This window comes from Cololabis saira, chromosome 16 (genome assembly GCF_033807715.1).
Source record: "Cololabis saira isolate AMF1-May2022 chromosome 16, fColSai1.1, whole genome shotgun sequence".
Lineage (NCBI taxonomy): Eukaryota > Metazoa > Chordata > Actinopteri > Beloniformes > Belonidae > Cololabis > Cololabis saira.
This window is the reverse complement of record NC_084602.1, coordinates 2,224,491-2,242,710: the sequence shown is the minus strand read 5'-3', so window position 1 is coordinate 2,242,710 and position 18,220 is coordinate 2,224,491. Positions and strand designations below refer to the sequence as shown.

Genomic DNA, 18,220 nt, shown 5'->3' with positions numbered 1-18,220 from the left:
GGATCATTTCATGGCGTTGTCATTATTCAAATCCTTAAATTCTAAATGCCATGAATAAATCACATTTGAAATCATTTAAATGTGGAGAATAAAGATGATTGAATAGCAAAGCAAACGCAAATTGAATTCATTCAAATCAAAGAATATAATAGAATAAAACATTGTAAAATAGAATAAAACAGCCTTAAAGGAGCTTGAGGCCGGATTGAGGCAGGATTTATGAAAAAAATTTGTATACGTTTTAAGTTTTCTAGTAATAATGTCGGATGAAGCGTTCCAAACCAAAAAGAATGAGCCCTCTAGTGTATCTCTCCGTTGCCTTGAACAGGCTCTGTGCTGCAAAATGTGCTACAATTCGGGCCCAAATTTCCCGCGCTGTCCTGCGGATGTGACGTCACATGACGCTGCATGCACGTTCTCCCCGTTCTCCCGTGCCGGCTTCACTGTTGGCTGCAGTACCCCTGACGGCCGTCGTGGTGAAGGGTGGCGCTAGAGAGTCTCATTACTTAAAAGGAGCCTCATGCTCCTTTAAGCTATTTAGCTGGAGTGGTTGTAGTACTCCACTTAGGTGAGTCAGTTTTGCTGGTTTTCTCCAAATCAGATTGAACGACTCATCAAAGCAACACATGAACACAAATTTTCAAAAATTCCGTACAACCAGAAGCGTCAAAAAAAAAAATTCTTCTTCCTCCTTCAGGTGCTCGAACATTCCCACAGGCCTTTCCACCTCCGCAAGGGCGATTTCTACTCCTACCTGTCCCTGTCCTCCCACGACAGCGACTGCGGCGAAGTCAGTCAGTGTGCTGAGGAAAAGAGCTCCACTCCGCTGCCCTACAGCATCCCGGCGTGTGACACGCCCCCGCCCAGCCTGGCCGTCCCCAGCCCCGAGCCGAGACACCCAACACCGTCCGCTAACTCCGCACAGTCGTCCAGCTGCTCCTCTCCTAGCCTTATCTCTAACCACAGTAGATGTAATCTTGATTTGAGGTTTGACGGCCGAGCCTGTGACGCTGATAGTGAACAGGTTGAAGAGTGGACTAACCCCTCTCTGCCCCCGCCCCCCAGTCCCGACATCAGGGACGTGGAGACTCTGTTAGCCGCCTGTACAGAGGAAGTTTACCTAGGCCCGCCTCTCTGCTACAGCGTGGCGCTTTCAAAGGGAGCGGAAAATGTTTCGCTGAAGCCTGCGAGTGCGCGATCCTCGTTGGTCAGCGTCTATGAGCTGAATCACAGCCAACCTTGCTTTACCTGCCCTAATGCAAACCCTAAATGTTTGTCTCAAGAGGAGCCTAATCCTAAACCAGAGGGCGGTCTGAGTGAGCATGAGCTGGACGAAAACCAGAATCGCCCACATTCCCAACAACCAGCTCATACACATGAGACGCTGAGCTCTGTCTTTCCTTTTCCGGAGCCGTGTTACAGCTTATTTTCCACCTCCAAGTTCTCAACAAGTGACTCCCCGTCTCTCCAGGGTCCTGCTTCTAAATCAGAAAACAGTCCTTCTTCTCCTCCTCCCCCTGTGTCCTCTGGTGAGGAGGAAGAGAAGCAAGGTGAGGACCTGTGTGATGTTACTGAGGGAGAAGTCACAGCCACTGCGAGTGTCAGCATGCCGCAGGAGGAGAGGAGTTGTAATGAGGGGCCTACTTATCTAAATCCCCGGGCGCATATCGCCCTGATAGACTCCTTCGCTGGCGAATGTTTTGCAGATACTAAAACGCTTGAATCCAATATGGGCACCATAATGACCAAGATAAGTGTCTCCAGCTCCACTACAAATCCCTCAAAAGAGCCAGCCACCACTGCCACGCGTATTAATCCCAAAATTAACTGCTCAGCGATGAGAAAGGCAGATAAGAAGGAGGGGGAGAGACGTGGAGAGGTATCTGCTCAATGGGCGAACCAGGAAAAGAAGAGCAGGAAAGCACGGGCCAGCTCACGGCAGGAGGCGAAGGGCGGACCGGTGCAGCAGGTTAGTGTTCCCGTATCGCCTCGTGTGCTATCTAAGGACTTTAAATGGCCCTGATATGACGTTTCCCCCCCTCTGCTCCAGGTAGAAGCTCAGGCCTCATGCATGTAAAGAGGGAGGTGTATATTTCTCTCATTTCCATCTCTGAATCTAGACAAACATGGACCCATATGTCCTATCCTATCCTCCTCCTCCTGCTTACCTTTGTACTTCTGTCTTTCGCTTTTGTCCTTTTTGTGGTTTTTAAGTGATATTTACTCATCTCTTAGTATCCCCCATGTTTCTCACACCGCTCCTTCTCCTTCTTTTCTTCTCCTTACATGTACTCTCCTCCATGCACCCCTTTTCTCTTTTTCTGCAGCCACATTCCTACATATGCTTTTTTTTTTTTACATATTTTCCCTCTTTCTCCTTCTTCCTCTGCCTCATCACTCTATATTCCCCTCAAGTGTTAATGGAAAGGGGGATTTGCAGACTTCTCAGTATTTTAGTTAAAAGGTTAAGGTCCATAGAACCATATCAGCATAATTACTATCCGTCAGATTTCATTAGGATTCATCAGCTAAGAGCTTTTGCCTCCCATAGTGATTGTTTAATTCATTTCATCGCTGAATTAGCGTATTTGTGCATGTTTTCTATTACTTGATGCAAATGAGAGGATGGTTTTTACCATGTCTGCAGGCTTGCCAGTTTCTCTGTTTATCAACTTTTCAAGACAAACAGCCCAGATGGAGAAAATGTAATTTCAGAAGCAGGATCTTCTTGATAGTGTTTAACGTCTCCATGCCATGCAGAAATGAGTGACACTGATCTTCAGGTGGTTGGTCAAAATAGGATTTTGGACAGATTTCTGCTTCACAAATGATTCATCACTAATATATGTAGCACTCTCATATATAGTTATTCCTCCGACAACAATATTGTGAGGATCAGAATCCGGTATTTTTGTGACTATGATCCCTAACATCTCTGCACAGAGTTTAATTCATTCATTCATTCATCAATAATAGAGCCAATCATTTATTGAAAGGCATCCATTTTTAGAAAACTGTTGTTTCATCTTTGTTAGTCATAGACGACAGTTGGCATTAGCATAGTTGTTGGTGTCTGCGCGCTTCACTCTGCAGCAAAGCACCGAAGAGAGGACGAGAAGTAAAGAGGAAACTGGGGTAAATCCAGTACTGGAGTTGAGGGGGAATAAGCGGGAATAAGGGGGGATGGCATCCCCCCTGAAATAAAAACAGTCCAAATCATCCCCCCTGTAAAACTGCCATCCCCCCTTTCCATCCCTTATGTCATTTCATCAATGAATGTGGTTTTACTGCTATTTCAACATTTAGAGTCATCACCAGAAAAATAACACCAGAAAAATAACTTATTTGACAATTTTTACCTGTTTCAAGTACATTTTCACTTAAAATAAGTAGAAAAATCTGCCAGTGGGACAAGATTTATCTTCTCATTACAAGCAAAAAAAATCTTGTTCCACTGGCAGATTTTTCTAATTATTTCAAGTGAAAATCTACTTGAAACAGGTGAAAATTGTTGTTTTTTCCAGTGATGAGTCTTGTTTTAAATGTAATGAGATTTTTTTACTAAAATGAGACATTTTAACTAGAAATAAGACAAATATTCTTGTTAAGATTTTGAGTTTTTGCAGTGATCCATTTTCCTTATCCTGTGAAGGACAGAGTCATATTGATAAGTTCAGAAAAGTGTTTTTTATTGTTGTGTTTTGATGTATTTGATGTAAGCCCAGTGGATATTTAAAGCTTACAGAAGGCTGCATTTAACTGCTGCTATGTCATTCCTGCAGTATTTCTGCAGGTGTTTTGGTCACTGCTATTATTTGTAATATATTATATTATTTGTAATCAGCACAAATTATCTGTCCCCATATGATCAAATCCACCATCCTCCCTGATTTTATTTTACAACTCGAGTACTGGGTAAATCCGTCTGCAGGTTTTTCTATGACGTTACTGAAAAACGCTTGTTAACTTGATGATCTTTATCTTAGCCCATGGCGTGTTTCTCCTGAAGGGTCTCTAGCAGGCTGAGGCTAATGTGTGTGCATGTCAGCGCTGCTGAGGCCTTTACCAAACCATTAGTTGTGAGTAAAGTAAGGGAGCATGGTAAAGACAGGAAGAGAGGAGAGTCTGATGCTCATAGTTTTCATTTTGACATTTCAGTTTGGCCTCAAACAATAAACAAGCTGATTACAAAACGTGGGACAAAACTAATTTCAACTTAATGAAGTGATGTTTTCTTCTTGGAGTTGTCTTGTTTGCCTTCCTACCTCATATGTGCTCTCTTTCCGTCCATCCTCAACTCTTTCTCTCACTGCAGAAACAAACATCTGCCTCAGCTGCATCACGGATTAGCTTTCACATGACTCCATTTGTTTCTTCTCCTCATTATTCTTGTCTTGCTGTTTCTTGTCTTTTTTTATTGTTTTCTTATTTCTCTTTCTTCCAGTTCTCTCATGTTTCTTTTTTCTCTCTCTCTCTCTCTCTTTCACAACCTTTTTCCTCTCAGGTGAGCTCTCAGCCAGTGGTGAAAGTTGCCACCAGGGCACAACATGGGGGGAGCACGGCCACGGGGAAGTTGCCCAGCTCTGGAACAAAGACACACAAAGTAAGTTATCAATTCAATTAAATTTTATTTATATAGCGTCTAATACAACAAAAGTTGTCTCTAGGATCTTTCCAGAGACCCAGAACATGAACATAAACCCCCGAGCAATTATTACATAAACAATGGCAGGTAAAAACTCCCATAGTGGGAGAAAAGTCTTAAGCCAAACAGTGGCAAGAAAAACTCCCCTTTAGGAGGAAGAAACCTGGACCAGGACCTGGATCATAAGGGGGAACCTCCTGCTGAGGGCCAGACTGGGGGTCGGGGACATCAACAGCACAGCAGGCAGGTGGAAGCAGCAGCGGGATGACCAGGGGTGGGGGCCGCAGGCAGGTGGAAGCAGCAACAGGATGACCAGGGGTGGGGACCGCAGGCCAGCACGCAGCTCCCGAAGCACAATCAGCAAGCCCCAGGTTGGGGTGCAGGGTCGGGGAAAGGTTGAGAAGGGGCAGGACCAGAGAGAGGAGTCTTGACGGACAAACCTCTCCCCCGCCTGCCCGGGCCGTTACCCTGCCCCTCTCACTCCCACGCTGCAGGTTCCGGTGCATTCAGAGATGCTCTTCGCCACCAGCAGAGGATGCTGCACCATGTACAAAAGAGTGAAGTTAGCATAAAACAAACATCTAGATTAGATTTTTTTCTTTTGATGCTTTTTTCGATTGGAAGTGTTTTGAATTTAAAGGACCCTTTCAGAGGGTTCCCCGACCGGCGTGGCGGTTCAGTCTCTTTGACCGTGACGACACTGTCGCATGCCCTGTTGGACCCGGACTAAAATGATCTGGGGACCTGCGCTCGTTTGCATTTATAACAGAGGACGTCCATGATATTAATCCAGTGCGAATGCATCATGATCAGGGTTTGTAAGGTACAAAATCCACACCACATCTCAGTCATTTAGAGATTTGCGGGTGGGAGTCTTTTTTTAATCAGAAATTCCTCCAGTTGCCATTGAGTTGTGTGTCGCAGCATCATCGGGTGTTTCAGCCTTTTACTCACAACACCCCCCGGCTGAGGCCGGCCCACCTTAGCCTGATCAGGCCTGGGTGTGTGGCCCTCACTTCTTCAAGGCCAAATGGTGTCTTTTAGGACTGGGGATTGTTAAGAACCTCACCATTCGATTCAATTTAGATTCTTTAGGTTTCGATTCGATATTGATTTAAATGCTTCGATATCGATTCAGTAAGACGTACAAATACACAAATACCTGTTGGCAAGTTTTTTCATTATTTTTATTTTCATGCCTATAACACGTGGCATGTTACTTCACATATAAATGAACTGAGCAATTAAACTTAGCAGCACCATAATGGCTCACTTGTGCATTTGTACTGTAGTACAAAAGTTAAAATAAAAAAAACACATGGCAGTTCTTTGTCAACATGATCCGCAGGTTTGTCGTGTTGCTGTTCGGCGCAGCAACACGACAAACCTGCGGATCATGTTGACAAAGAACTGTCAAGTGTTTTTTTTATTTTAACTTTTTTACTACAGTACTGACTCGGCGCAGAGCCTCCACCACCTTCTCTCCTATTGGACACAACTTTCTCTCTTCTCCCTTATCTCCTATTTACGGAAGAGTATCAGGGCCATGCAGGAGAAAAAATATTTGAGAGGGGAAGATTTTTTTTTATTGTGCACTTCAATAGAAAAGTCGAAATGTTGAGGAAAAAGTCAAAATGTCGAGATTAATGTTGAAATACAATTTCAAGAATAAAGTCGAAATTTTGTAAATAAAGTCGAAGTTTCGTGAATAAAGTCGAAATTCCGCCTTTTTTCTCAACATTTCAACTTTTTTCTCGAAATTTTGACTTTTTTCTTGAAATTGTACTTCAACATTATTCTCAACATTTCGACTTTTTTCTCGAAGTGCATAATGAAAAAAAAATCTTCCTCCTCTAAAATATTATTTTTATTTTTCTCCTGCCTGGCCCTAATACTCTTCTGTACCTATTGGACATGCCGAGATGTCGTCACAGCATGGCACGGTGAAATAAAAAAATGTTCAATTCAGGCACAGGCAGGCGCGGCACAGGCAGGCGCGGCACAGGCAGGCGCGGCACAGGCAGGCGCGGCGCAAACGCCGCGGCAGGCCCCCTCTCACGCTCTGCCGCCGAGCTCGGCGGCAGAGCGTGCCGCTCTCGCGCCGTGGTAGCACATAAATGAATGGGATCGCCGGCGGCGGTCTGGGCTTTGTGCTATGTGAAAGCAGCTTTACACTCCTCCCTACTTTTGTCCGTTTCTCGTGTTCCTTGTTTAAATGGGAATTCAAAATGAGTCCAAACGTCTGATTTCCCGCTTGCTATCATCGCCATTTTATTGTTGTTTGGTCGCGTGCAGCCACCGTCCACAAACCCAAATCATAAGAAAATGTTGCCACAGCGCCCCCAGTGGCCAGGAGGTGAATCCATTCAGAGGCTTTGCTTAATCCATATTGAATTAGGGCGGGGATAATAGCAATGCATGGATTTTTCGATATTTTTACCCACCCCTAGTGTCTTTCCTCCTGATCTACAGCCACTAGAGCACTGTTGGTTGTGTCCCAGGACTGTGAGACAGTTACTACATTTACATGCAGTCAAAGTTGGGGCTAAGGTCAATATTCCGGTTACTGAAACATTCGGAATAATCTGTTTACATGCGTGAGCTAACAGGGTTATCCCTGTTTACATGGTGATTAATCATTTGGGATATCTGGATCAAACCAGCGACGCATGTAGAACATCATGACGCAACTCCCGTCATTTCTGCTTCTTCTTCCTGTATCCAAATCCAAAACAACAACAACAACAGCAGCACGGCGGATAATGAACAGCTCAGTAGAAGTCGCCTTCTTTTGCGCTTTGGTGCTGGTACTGACCCACCAGGACTTAACAGTATTCCTCGTCGCCTTCTTCATTAATGGAAGGTGAGAACGTGAAGAAATGGTAAATGGAGCCGGAGCTGTGCCGTCCAGATCCATGCTACTCGACTGGCGTGAGAATTTCCATATGTCGCTTCCTGGACTCAAAAGACCAAGATTCCTTGCGAGAAGAACATGCGGAGAAAACAAATTCCTGTTCCGTTTGATGGGGATATCCCGTTTGGTGTTTACATGACCAATTATTCGGGTTTTAAAAGGAGTAACCCAGGGGTCATAATCGGGTTTTTAAAAACCCCAATATGAGCACAGTCCGGTTATTCAAATGGTTTATTGGTGTTTACATGACCGTGCGCAACCGGGTTATTGCTAATAATCCGGTTAGAAAAGGGTTATTGACTGCATGGAAACGTAGTCAGTCAGTTGGAGTATTGTTTTGGAGCATTTAAAACAGCAGTAAACCTCTGATGAATCTGTGAAGAGATTTGAATCATTAAATGATTACATAATCACTACTGCAACCCTTAATTTCCCTTCAGGGATCAATACAGTATTTTTGAATTCAAATTTAATTTATTTTAAATTTGAGATATGAATTAAAGTTAATTGTTTGATAAAACACAAGGCCTTGACGTCACTTTTGGGGATCAGTGTCAATAAATTACAGTAAAACACAGACTGCAAATGTGCCGCAGGAAACTGACGTGGGGGCGTAACTTCCCAGTGGGTCCACATATACATATATAATAGAGGGTCTGCATTGACGTCACTTCCCCACTGGACCAGCCCCCTTACTCACACTGAGTGGCAAAACATCAGCAAAAACAGCTGCAACTAGTGGAGAAGACGAGATAACAGCTGATTATCAGCTTAAATTAAAGACAGTTGGACTTGACAGTGACCCGTACAGTTACCCCAAGAACCAGTGGTCCATGGACATTAATATTTGGTACAGTTACCCCAAGAACCAGTGGTCCATGGACATTAATATTTGGTACAGTTACCAAGAACCAGTGGTCCATGGACATTAATATTTGGTACAGTTACCAAGAACCAGTGGTCCATGGACATTAATATTTGGTACAGTTACCAAGAACCAGTGGTCCATGGACATTAATATTTGGATGAATCCAGTTTCCTGATATTTATATGTACTTAATTTCTACGCCGGGGAAATACACGAAGCAAAGCTTGAAGGCTTACAAAAGTCTTGACGCTTGGTCCGACTTCAAGGCAGGATTTGTTGTAGAAATTAAAGTGATGAGGACACCGAACTTTATGACTTGACCGTTTAACGTTAGCTACCCAAAAATCCAACATTACCTGATACAAAATGGGAACCACAAATCCACGTTTCGGTGTCTGGAATCCAGTTGTTTCTGTGATTTCTTACTAAATCTATGAGTACAGTCGATCGCACAACAGCTCTTTCCCATTTGAGATGTTTTCCAGTTGCTCAAACTGAAAGTTTACACTGACACTCAGTCTTTCTGACACTCAGTCTTTCTGCCACTCAGTCTTTCTGACACTCAGTCTTTCTGACACTCAGTCTTTCTGACACTCAGTCTTTCTGACACTCAGTCTTTCTGCCACTCAGTCTTTCTAACACTCGCTCTTTCGGACACTCAGTCTTTCTGACACTCAGTCTTTCTAACACTCGCTCTTTCGGACACTCAGTCTTTCTGACACTCAGTCTTTCTGTCACTCAGTCTTTCTGACACTCAGTCTTTCTGTCACTCAGTGGGCGTAACCCGCTGTGAAGTTGCATCTGTGACGTCATGCATTCCCTCTATACTAGTCCAGTGTGAAAAGGACATAAGATTGACTTTTGTCTGAGCTTATTTCCTTTCTTCCAGAAGTGTTTCTTGGATCAGCAGTGCATGATGTCCAGTGCAGCTCTGTGAACTAGCTTCATTACTAGCTTCATCGTTAAAAGTGCAAAGTCCTTTCATTTGTGAATAAGGTGGATCCTCGTTGTTCCTATTTCTAATCTAAACCTTTGGAGTTCATGTACACTTTAGTCTTGTGTGACAGTGGACCACATGAATGATGGAAGCCATGAATATTTTTTGCTTTCATATTTTATCCATTAATTATCAGAATTTTGTTGTTGTTTATTCCTTTAAATCAAACCAGAAAGTTGAGAGCCCAAACAAAGGCCATCACTTGCCCAGTCTGAGCGTGGTGTGACCGCCCTATGGGTGCCTCCAGGGCTCAGTAATCCTACTTCCTTTTAATTCTAAACAAACAAACATCAGCGTGCACGTCCAGCCTTGAGGGCTGGGCATGAGAGTACAGGTAGCAGCTCTGACAGCCCGACTGCTGCAGGTTAGACACACTTACCGTGTACATGCACACTCGTACCAGAGGACAAAACCACATACACACTCACCTGCAGAGGACCGAAAGAGCACAATCAAGCGCGGCGAGCACACACAGCCGACATGGGAAATGGCACGAGGCGTACACACCCACGGTTATACACACAACATATCAATGAAGCATACAGCCAGTCCTGACCCCCGTGGCATGGCCCCATCTAGCACACCTGTTCATGCATACATACAAACTCACAAGCAGACACACTGTACACACACAGACACGGGTGCAATTAAAGCAATTGTGAATGCAGCTCATGATGTTCTCCGTGACCCAGACAGCCGGGTCTGCAGCCAAAATCACAGGGATGCGTGTGTGGGTTTGTGTGTGTGGGTGTGTTAATATTCAGGCTTCATCACTGACCATTGTCTGCCTCTACAGTAAATATTCAGTTAGATAAATTAAACATAAGAAAAATCGAGTTACATAAACAGCTACAGAAAAAACATCTAGACAAACACATTTATGGACAAAATTGATTTCTTTTAGCCAAAGATCAGTCCGCTGTTGCTTTGGTCAGTGTTTGCTAAGTGGAATCAGCTTCAGGTTTGTGTTTTTTTCATATGCTTTGGGAATGCCAAGGAGTTTTTGAGTTTTGGAGGATGGTTGCTTCTAAACTCTCATTACTTTGTACTATTAACATTACACCATCCCCTACCATTTTTGTATTAAATGATATATCCCAGTTGCATTTGAAATGTACACAAGAACGCATCTTTCTTGCGGGATTACCAGCAGCAAAGAAAATTGTGGCTATGAGATGGAAAACTCCTCATACTTTAACATTCCAACAATTGGCTCTCACTTTTTTAAATATTGTGTATATGGAACTCTCGATGGTGCGACAGAGAAGAACATTAATACATGGTCTCAATTCGCAGATGTGCTCCAAAACATGTTTTAAAATTGTACTTGACCTTATAAGGTGCTCTTCTTCGGCTAGTGTATTGATGTGTATTTATATGTGGTATATTTGCGTAAATATATAGGTGCTATGTCTGCGTATATATTGACACAAGGCAAATGTGATACAAAATTAAAGCTGCAAGCAGCGATGAACGGGCCCTCGCACTCATGGCCACCGCCCCCCATAAGCATATCAGACATGACACCACCCACGACTTTCTATGTCAAACCATTCAAAAGTTATAGCAGAAAATACGGACAACCAATCAGAAGAAGGGGCGGGGCTAATTCAGGCCATTGAAGCTCAAGGACTCAATACCGAGTCCGATGACACCATCCACGACTCTCTATGTCAAACCATTCAAGAGAGATAACAGAAAATAGGGACAACCAATCAGAAGAAGGGGCGGGGCTAATTTTCACCAATTATTGTCAAGGACTCAATACCGAGTCCGATGACACCACCCACATGTCTTTATGTCAAACCATTCAAGAGAGATAACAGAAAATAGGGACAACCAATCAGAAGAAGGGGCGGGGCTAATTTTCACCAATTATTGTCAAGGACTCAATACCGAGTCCGATGACACCACCCACGACTCTTTATGTCAAACCATTCAAACGTTATGACAGAGAAAAGTATTCTAGGGGGCGCTGTTGAGCCATTAGGCCACGCCCATTAATGCAAACCATGAAATATCAAATTTATCGCCAGGCCTGGCTTGCATGCAAAATTTGGTGACTTTCAACCAAATGAGAGGGAACTATCAAATATGGACCAATCAGATGAAGGGGGGCGCGCTTTTTGGCGTCTAGCGTCGCCACGGTAACACTTTTGAAAGAGAAAAGTAGTTTGCGTTGTCGCAGGATGGAGACGCACATTTTGATGTATAACACACCTGGGTGCACGTTACGGTTCGGGCCGTATTAACTGCCGAAGAAATGGCATAAATTGCGCCAAAATTACACGATTAATTGAAAATGGCCGACTTCCTGTTCGGTTTCGGCCATGGCGCCAAGAGACTTTTCTTTAAGTTGTGCCATGATACAGGTGTGTACCGATTTTCGTGCATGTACGTCAAACCGTATTGTGGGGCTTGAGGCACAAAGTTTTCTAGGGGGCGCTGTTGAGCCATTTTGCCACGCCCATTAATGCAAACCATTAAATATCACATTTTTCACCAGGCCTGGCTTGCGTGCAAAATTTGGTTACTTTTTGGTAATGTTTAGGGGGGAAAAAGGCCCTCATTTCGTCAGAAGAAAGAAAGAATAAATAAAAAATTCCTACAGATACAATAGGGCCTTCGCATTGTAAGTGCTCTGGCCCTAATAATTATGCATTACGTAATTTGGTTGGTCCGAGGGGAGGTGGCAGGGAGGGAGGGGGTGATGATTGATTTGTATTTTATTTTGGTTTTTGTGTGTCATATAAACATATTATGTATGGAAAAAGAAAATTATGTTGATCGGTTTCAACTATTAAATGTCACATACATAAATAAAATAATTAATAACAAAAAAAAAGGTTTTTGTTTTTTGACGTGTGCATGCCTCTGACATGCGTCAGTGTTTAGTTCCAGGATGGTAACTTGCTCCTCCTCTTTATCTGTTTATCCAGAGACCACCCGTGGTGTGCGGCGGGCCCTCGAGCATCCAGCTGTAATGGAGCTCCTCCATCGTCTCGCCATCGCGTCAGGCCGTGTGGGGGTCGTCCCCCCGACGTCAGGAGCTTCTCCGTCCGTCCGCCCTCTTCCTGCTGCTGTTCAGCGGAAGCATCTTCAAACACTGGACTAGTCACACGCTCATGTTAGGATGACCCTCAACGTCTTTCTCAGTTTAGAAATATACATGTTTTATTCAGATCAGATCTCCCGAGTTATAATGAGTGTTATTTTAGTGTTCAACTTTTGATTTACAAGCAGCTCAAAGGGTTGGGCTGAGGAAATGCGATCCGTACGAGAAAGGAAGCGTCTTCAGCTGGTTTACCGGACGCTACCATTTGAAAATAAAACAACCCACCAAATTTAATGTTTAATCCTGGTGACTATAAAGATGGATGATTGGATCTCATAGTTTCACGCTGCATTTATACATGTGATTAAGCCCGTAGACAAATATAGGATGCTTCAAAGCAGGTTCTTGTTTCCCTTGTTTTTGAGTGTCAAATATTGAAATGAGGTAAATAATTTGAAACTGAACCAGTGTTGAGGAAGAGCTCTGACGAAATCACCTGGACCCTGAACTGCAGCACCTTTGACGTTCAGAAGAGTCCAGTCCTTAACCGTGCTGGGACGTCTCCTGGCGGATAACCCAAACTCATTAAAGTTTCCGTGGAGACGGCAGCGTCTGACTCTGGGTGCTGGGATGTCCATACAAGGAAAGATAATTCCAATTTGTAAAGGATCCTTCTTAATGTAGAAGGATGCAGTTGTTTGGCTCCCGGGGGGTTGGGCCGTAACAACCGCTGATGTCCTTCTGTTACCGCGTTAGAACGGTCAGACCTGAACAGCCAAAGCCAGGACTAAAACGTTCACTTAAACAAAGTGGTTACACTTGCCAATTATCAATTAATCCAGTATAATCAAGCAGCACCCGGATGTTACTTTTTAATTTCCAATATAACAATAAGAGTGTGTTTAACTTTTCAACGCAGCATTTCTGCATTTTAACTTTGTAAGATGGAAGGTGTTAATGCTTTGGTTGTTAGATGCCCTGATAGGTAAAATCCTTCAAATTGAAAGAGGGTAAAGATTTCACAGCCACAAACAGAGTCTTCACACAGTAAGTTAACAGGTCCATGTAGGTGTGAACGTCCGTCCGTCCGTGCGTCCGTCCAGCCACTGACTTCTATTGGTGGGTTAATGACGAATAAGGATTTTCAAAAGGTCAATTTTAAAATAATAAAAAAAATTATATCTATTGCAGTAGTTCAAACATTAATAATGTTGTATACACAAAAATTAATATACAAATTTGAAATTAAGTGATTTCAGAGATTTTTGTCAAGATGAATTGGCACTAGCCTTAAAAAAAAGTCATGTGGTGCAACCATGATTCATATTAAAATAAATTAATTTCCTTAACATCTTGACATCTTTTTTTTACAAGTTTTCAGTATTATACAAAAATTGTTGTTTTTTTAATGGTCGCGCCACATGATATTTCATATAATGGACATAATCAGTCAAACTTTGTTTGTATATTATGATGGAAATATAAATACAAATGTGTTGCAATCTTACACACTACAAGACAGTTCAGAAATCATGCCAGATAGGGTATAAGATTGATTTAAATACATTTAGAGTGATTTCAAAAGAAGTTTTCAAAACAAGAGTCCTGGTCGGACGGTCGCACCACATGACATTTTGACGCTTAAAACAACAAAATCCCAAATAACTAGTATTTTTTTTTTTTATTCAAGTGAGTCCATATGTGGGACAGGTAGTTCATATATCTGGTATTTTTTTATCCATTTAAACCTTTTTTGAATTGAAAAAAAATCAGTTTTTCAGAAAATATAGGCGTCACGTCATTGACCCTTATGGTAAATCTGGTCATGGGGGCAGCGGCCCGAGCAGAGGAACCCGGACCGCTCTCTCCCTCTCTCCCTGGCCATCTCAAAGTCTTCTGGGGGAATACTGAGGCGTTCCCATAGCGCCAAGAGATGTAACCTGTCCAGCATGTCCTGGGTCTGCCCCAGAGTCTCCTCCCAGGTGGACACACCTGAAACCCCTCCCAAGGGAGGCGTCCGGGGCGAAACCGCCTCAGCTGGCTCTTCTATTCAATTCAATTAAATTCAATTTTATTTATATTGTCCACCTCTGGAACAAAGACACACAAAGTAAGTTATCAATTCAATTCAATTGTATTTATATAGCGTCTAATACAACAAAAGTTGTCTCTAGGATCTTTCCAGAGACCCAGAACATAAACATAAACCCCCAAGCAATTATTACATAAACAATGGCAGGTAAAAACTCCCCTAGTGGGAGAAAAGCCTTAAGCCAAACAGTGGCAAGAAAAACTCCCCTTTAGGAGGGAAGAAACCTGGACCAGGACCAGGATCATAAGGGGGGACCCTCCTGCCGAGGGCCAGACTGGGGGAGTCAGGGACGTCAGCAGCACACAGCAGGCAGGTGGAAGCAGCAACGGGATGACCGGGGTTGGGGACCGCAGGCAGGTGGAAGCAGCAACGGGATGACCGGGGTTGGGGACCTCAGGCAGGTGGAAGCAGCAACGGGATGACCGGGGTTGGGGACCTCAGGCCAGCACGCAGCTCCCGAAGCTCCGGCCCAATCAGCAAGCCCCAGGTTAGGTGCAGGGTCGAGGAAAGGCTTCTCCAGGTACAGGAGCTGCGACGTCCCCCAGTCCCTCCTGAACGTCTGAACCAGTTCTGCAACTGGAGTCCATGCTCTCACTGGTCTCAGTGACCAGACGCACCAACGTCACTGAGCTGAACAAAAGCCTTTTCCATCGTGACTGGCATCGTCCTATTCTCTCGTACACACATGCACACACACACACACAGCACCTACGCCCCCAATCAGAAACAGCAGGGACAATAAGGACAAAGCAGATTTAAACAATAATATTAATAATAATCTTGTGATTCATAAAATTATTTTCAGTTGTATTTCTTTGCCGACAGTCTGAATTTCACGTGTCATGTTTGTTTTTGGGTTGTTTTGTTGATTTTACCGTTTAACACCCAGTTCCACATTTTAATAATGTTTTAAAAAAGGTTCCTGGTGTGGAGTGTCACAGTTGGGGTTCAGTTTGTTGTCCAGATAAACTTCACATATGGACGAGTCCACGGCGCCGTTTGAGCATCAGAACTTTAAGGACGTAGATTTGAATGTTTGCTGTATTGAACCCAGCTGACCCGCCGTCTGCAGGATGATGATAACTGCTATTAAATAAATATAAAAAGACTAAAGTAGCTCCGCCTGATGTACCTATCATGTACACATAAAAGTATCCTGTTGTTGTTTGAGTTTAGGTTATATTTCATAAGTGGGCGCCGCGTCAGTCTTGTCCTCGCTGTACCAGAGACATGACACATGGCGGATGACGTGTATCTTGCACCCATATGGCTGAATTCCTACTGTATTTTTTTAAACTGGGAACATTGTGTTATATCAGAACTGCTATATACAGATTTAACTTTATACTGTTGTTTCAGGAGCTAGTTAAGTAGCACGTCACTTTCTGATGGAGACACTTGTAGCCGTTACTTCTACGGCGGCCTGCGACCCGGCAGCCTCACCATCCGCGTTTCTGGGGTTCCATACACAAACTGTGCACTTGATGTCACAAAACTCACAATAATAAAACACAAACACACCACATGAGTGTTTAAGCTAGAAGGCAATCAAGAATTATTTATCAGAGCTTACTGTTAGAAGAATGAACTCTCACCGTTGTGTTGAACTATAATGACCAATATTAAGACTTAATTGCAATAAGTTTGTCTGCTTAGTTGAGATTTGGACACTATAATGATCCAGTCATGTCTGTCATTTTTAATGAATGCTAACTTTGTTTATTATTAATGATTTATAGATCATCACAACTGTGACCAAATGTTAATTATTTGGACTCATGGCCTGGAAAATGATGACTGGCAACAAAGCTTTTGATTTAAAAACCTCTCATTCATTTCTGTGATTGAACACTCACCGTCTCTGCATAGTTACCAAAACCAGAGCACACTCTTCTTTAATTCTTTAATATCAGGCGTCCTTGACGACATCAGCGTACTCTCTCCTGCCATCCTTAGTTTGGTTGTTGAAAGTGGGGGCGCTTGATGAATCTGTTCAACGCCATTGGGTGAATTTAAGCTTCTGCCACAAGTCTTGCTTCCATATGCAGCATCTCTTCAAGGATGCTCTATCTTGAAAAGGAATCACGCTTTGGTGTCAGGTGACCACTCACTGTTAAGAGCTTGGAACTGAACCTAGAACCTGCTGGGTACTGTAGATCCCTGCAGCGACGGGGACGGCCACGGCCACGGCCATCTCTTTTTCAACCTAAACATGTATGTGTGTATTTATTTGCTTCTACTCTGATGCAGTAGCGTCTGCATGTCACAGGGTGACGGGTGTGTTACTAAATGGTATATAATCTATGCAGCACAACCAAAGCTGGTAGAAGCTGAAGGCGTGTTGTGTGGACGCGACGGTTGGATGACTGTTGTCAGGGCGCGTGTGCTGTCCGTTTGTCCACCACTGTTGCACTGTGTATTGTTTTTATTTCCATCGACTGGACTAGCGGTGATTCTGGGGTTTTGGACGGGTGTCGCCACAGCTTTGTGTGTCTGGGGGAGAAATGGGGTTGGAAGTGTTTTAGGTGTACTTGTGTGCCTTGCTGTATTATTACTCCTCCTACCTTTTTAATTTAAAAACACTCCTTTCCTGGTTGTAAACATTCAAGAAAGAATCAAATAAAAACAAAGGCAAAGTTGTGCATGTGTGTATATAAATATGGAAGTGTCGAACCAAAGGAGGAATGCTTGGTATTTGTGTCTTACTGTGTATATGATCTGTGCTGTGAAATAACTTTATTCTTAGTTTTGCCATTAAGAGCTTGACTGCATGGTTCCTGCTATCTACAATGTTAAACCAACTGTTGAGAAATAAACTTAATTTATTGGAAAAACAAATTCTTAAAAGTGTGATTCTGGACGTGAACGTACAATTATTGTGTTTTTCTTGTGTTTGTACGACATAAAATGTGAAAGTAAAAAATGAACTCTTTACGGAACAAAAAAAGAGAGCTTTTCATATTATTTTATGCTGGAGGATTTATTCTACCGGGTCATAGAGGGTCAGAGATTTAAGATGGTTTCATACTGTCCTGAAGTTTCAATATTGATCCTCACATTTTAAGTTCACTCACTCATCTCACTCACTCATCTTCTTCCGCTTTATCCGTTCCCGGGTCGCGGGGGCAGCAGCCTCAGCAGGGATGCCCGGATTTCCTTCACCCCAGACACTTCCTCCAGCTCTTCCGAGGGGAGTCCGAGACGTTCCCAGGCCAGCCGAGAGACATAGTCTCTCCAGCGTGTCCTGGGTCTTCCCCGGGGTCTCCTCCCGGTGGGACATGCCTGGAACACCTCCCTAGGGAGGAGGGACATGCCTGGAACACCTCCCTAGGGAGGCGTCCAGGAGGATCCGATACAGATGCCCAAGCCACCTCAGCTGACTCCTCTCAATGTGAAGGAGCAGCGGCTCGACTCCGAGCTCCTCCCGGTTGACCGAACTCCTCACCCTATCTCTAAGGGAGCGTCCAGCCACCCTGCGGAGGAAACTCATCTCGGCCACTTGTATCCGCGATCTTGTCCTTTCGGTCACTACCCAAAGTTCATGACCATAGGTGAGGGTAGGTGTGTAGATTGACGCTGCACCAATCCGTCTGTCAATCTCCCGCTCCATCGTTCCCTCACTCGTGAACAAGACCCTGAGATACTTGAA

At 43.6% G+C, this 18,220-nt stretch overlaps 1 protein-coding gene across 3 annotated transcripts in view; it reads left to right on the top strand.

The window, feature by feature from the left end:
• akap6 (A kinase (PRKA) anchor protein 6) overlaps positions 1-12,810 on the top strand; it is a 364,518-nt gene extending 351,708 nt beyond the window's left edge. For all 3 annotated transcript variants that reach the window (XM_061744324.1, XM_061744322.1, XM_061744323.1), the window contains 3 exons: positions 698-1,969; positions 4,505-4,603; positions 12,364-12,810. In XM_061744324.1, coding sequence (XP_061600308.1) covers positions 698-1,969; positions 4,505-4,603; positions 12,364-12,408 — 1,416 coding nt within the window. In that variant the 3' untranslated portion in view covers positions 12,409-12,810. The remainder of the gene's footprint in view (positions 1-697; positions 1,970-4,504; positions 4,604-12,363) is intronic.
• Positions 12,811-18,220: the final 5,410 nt, after the last annotated feature.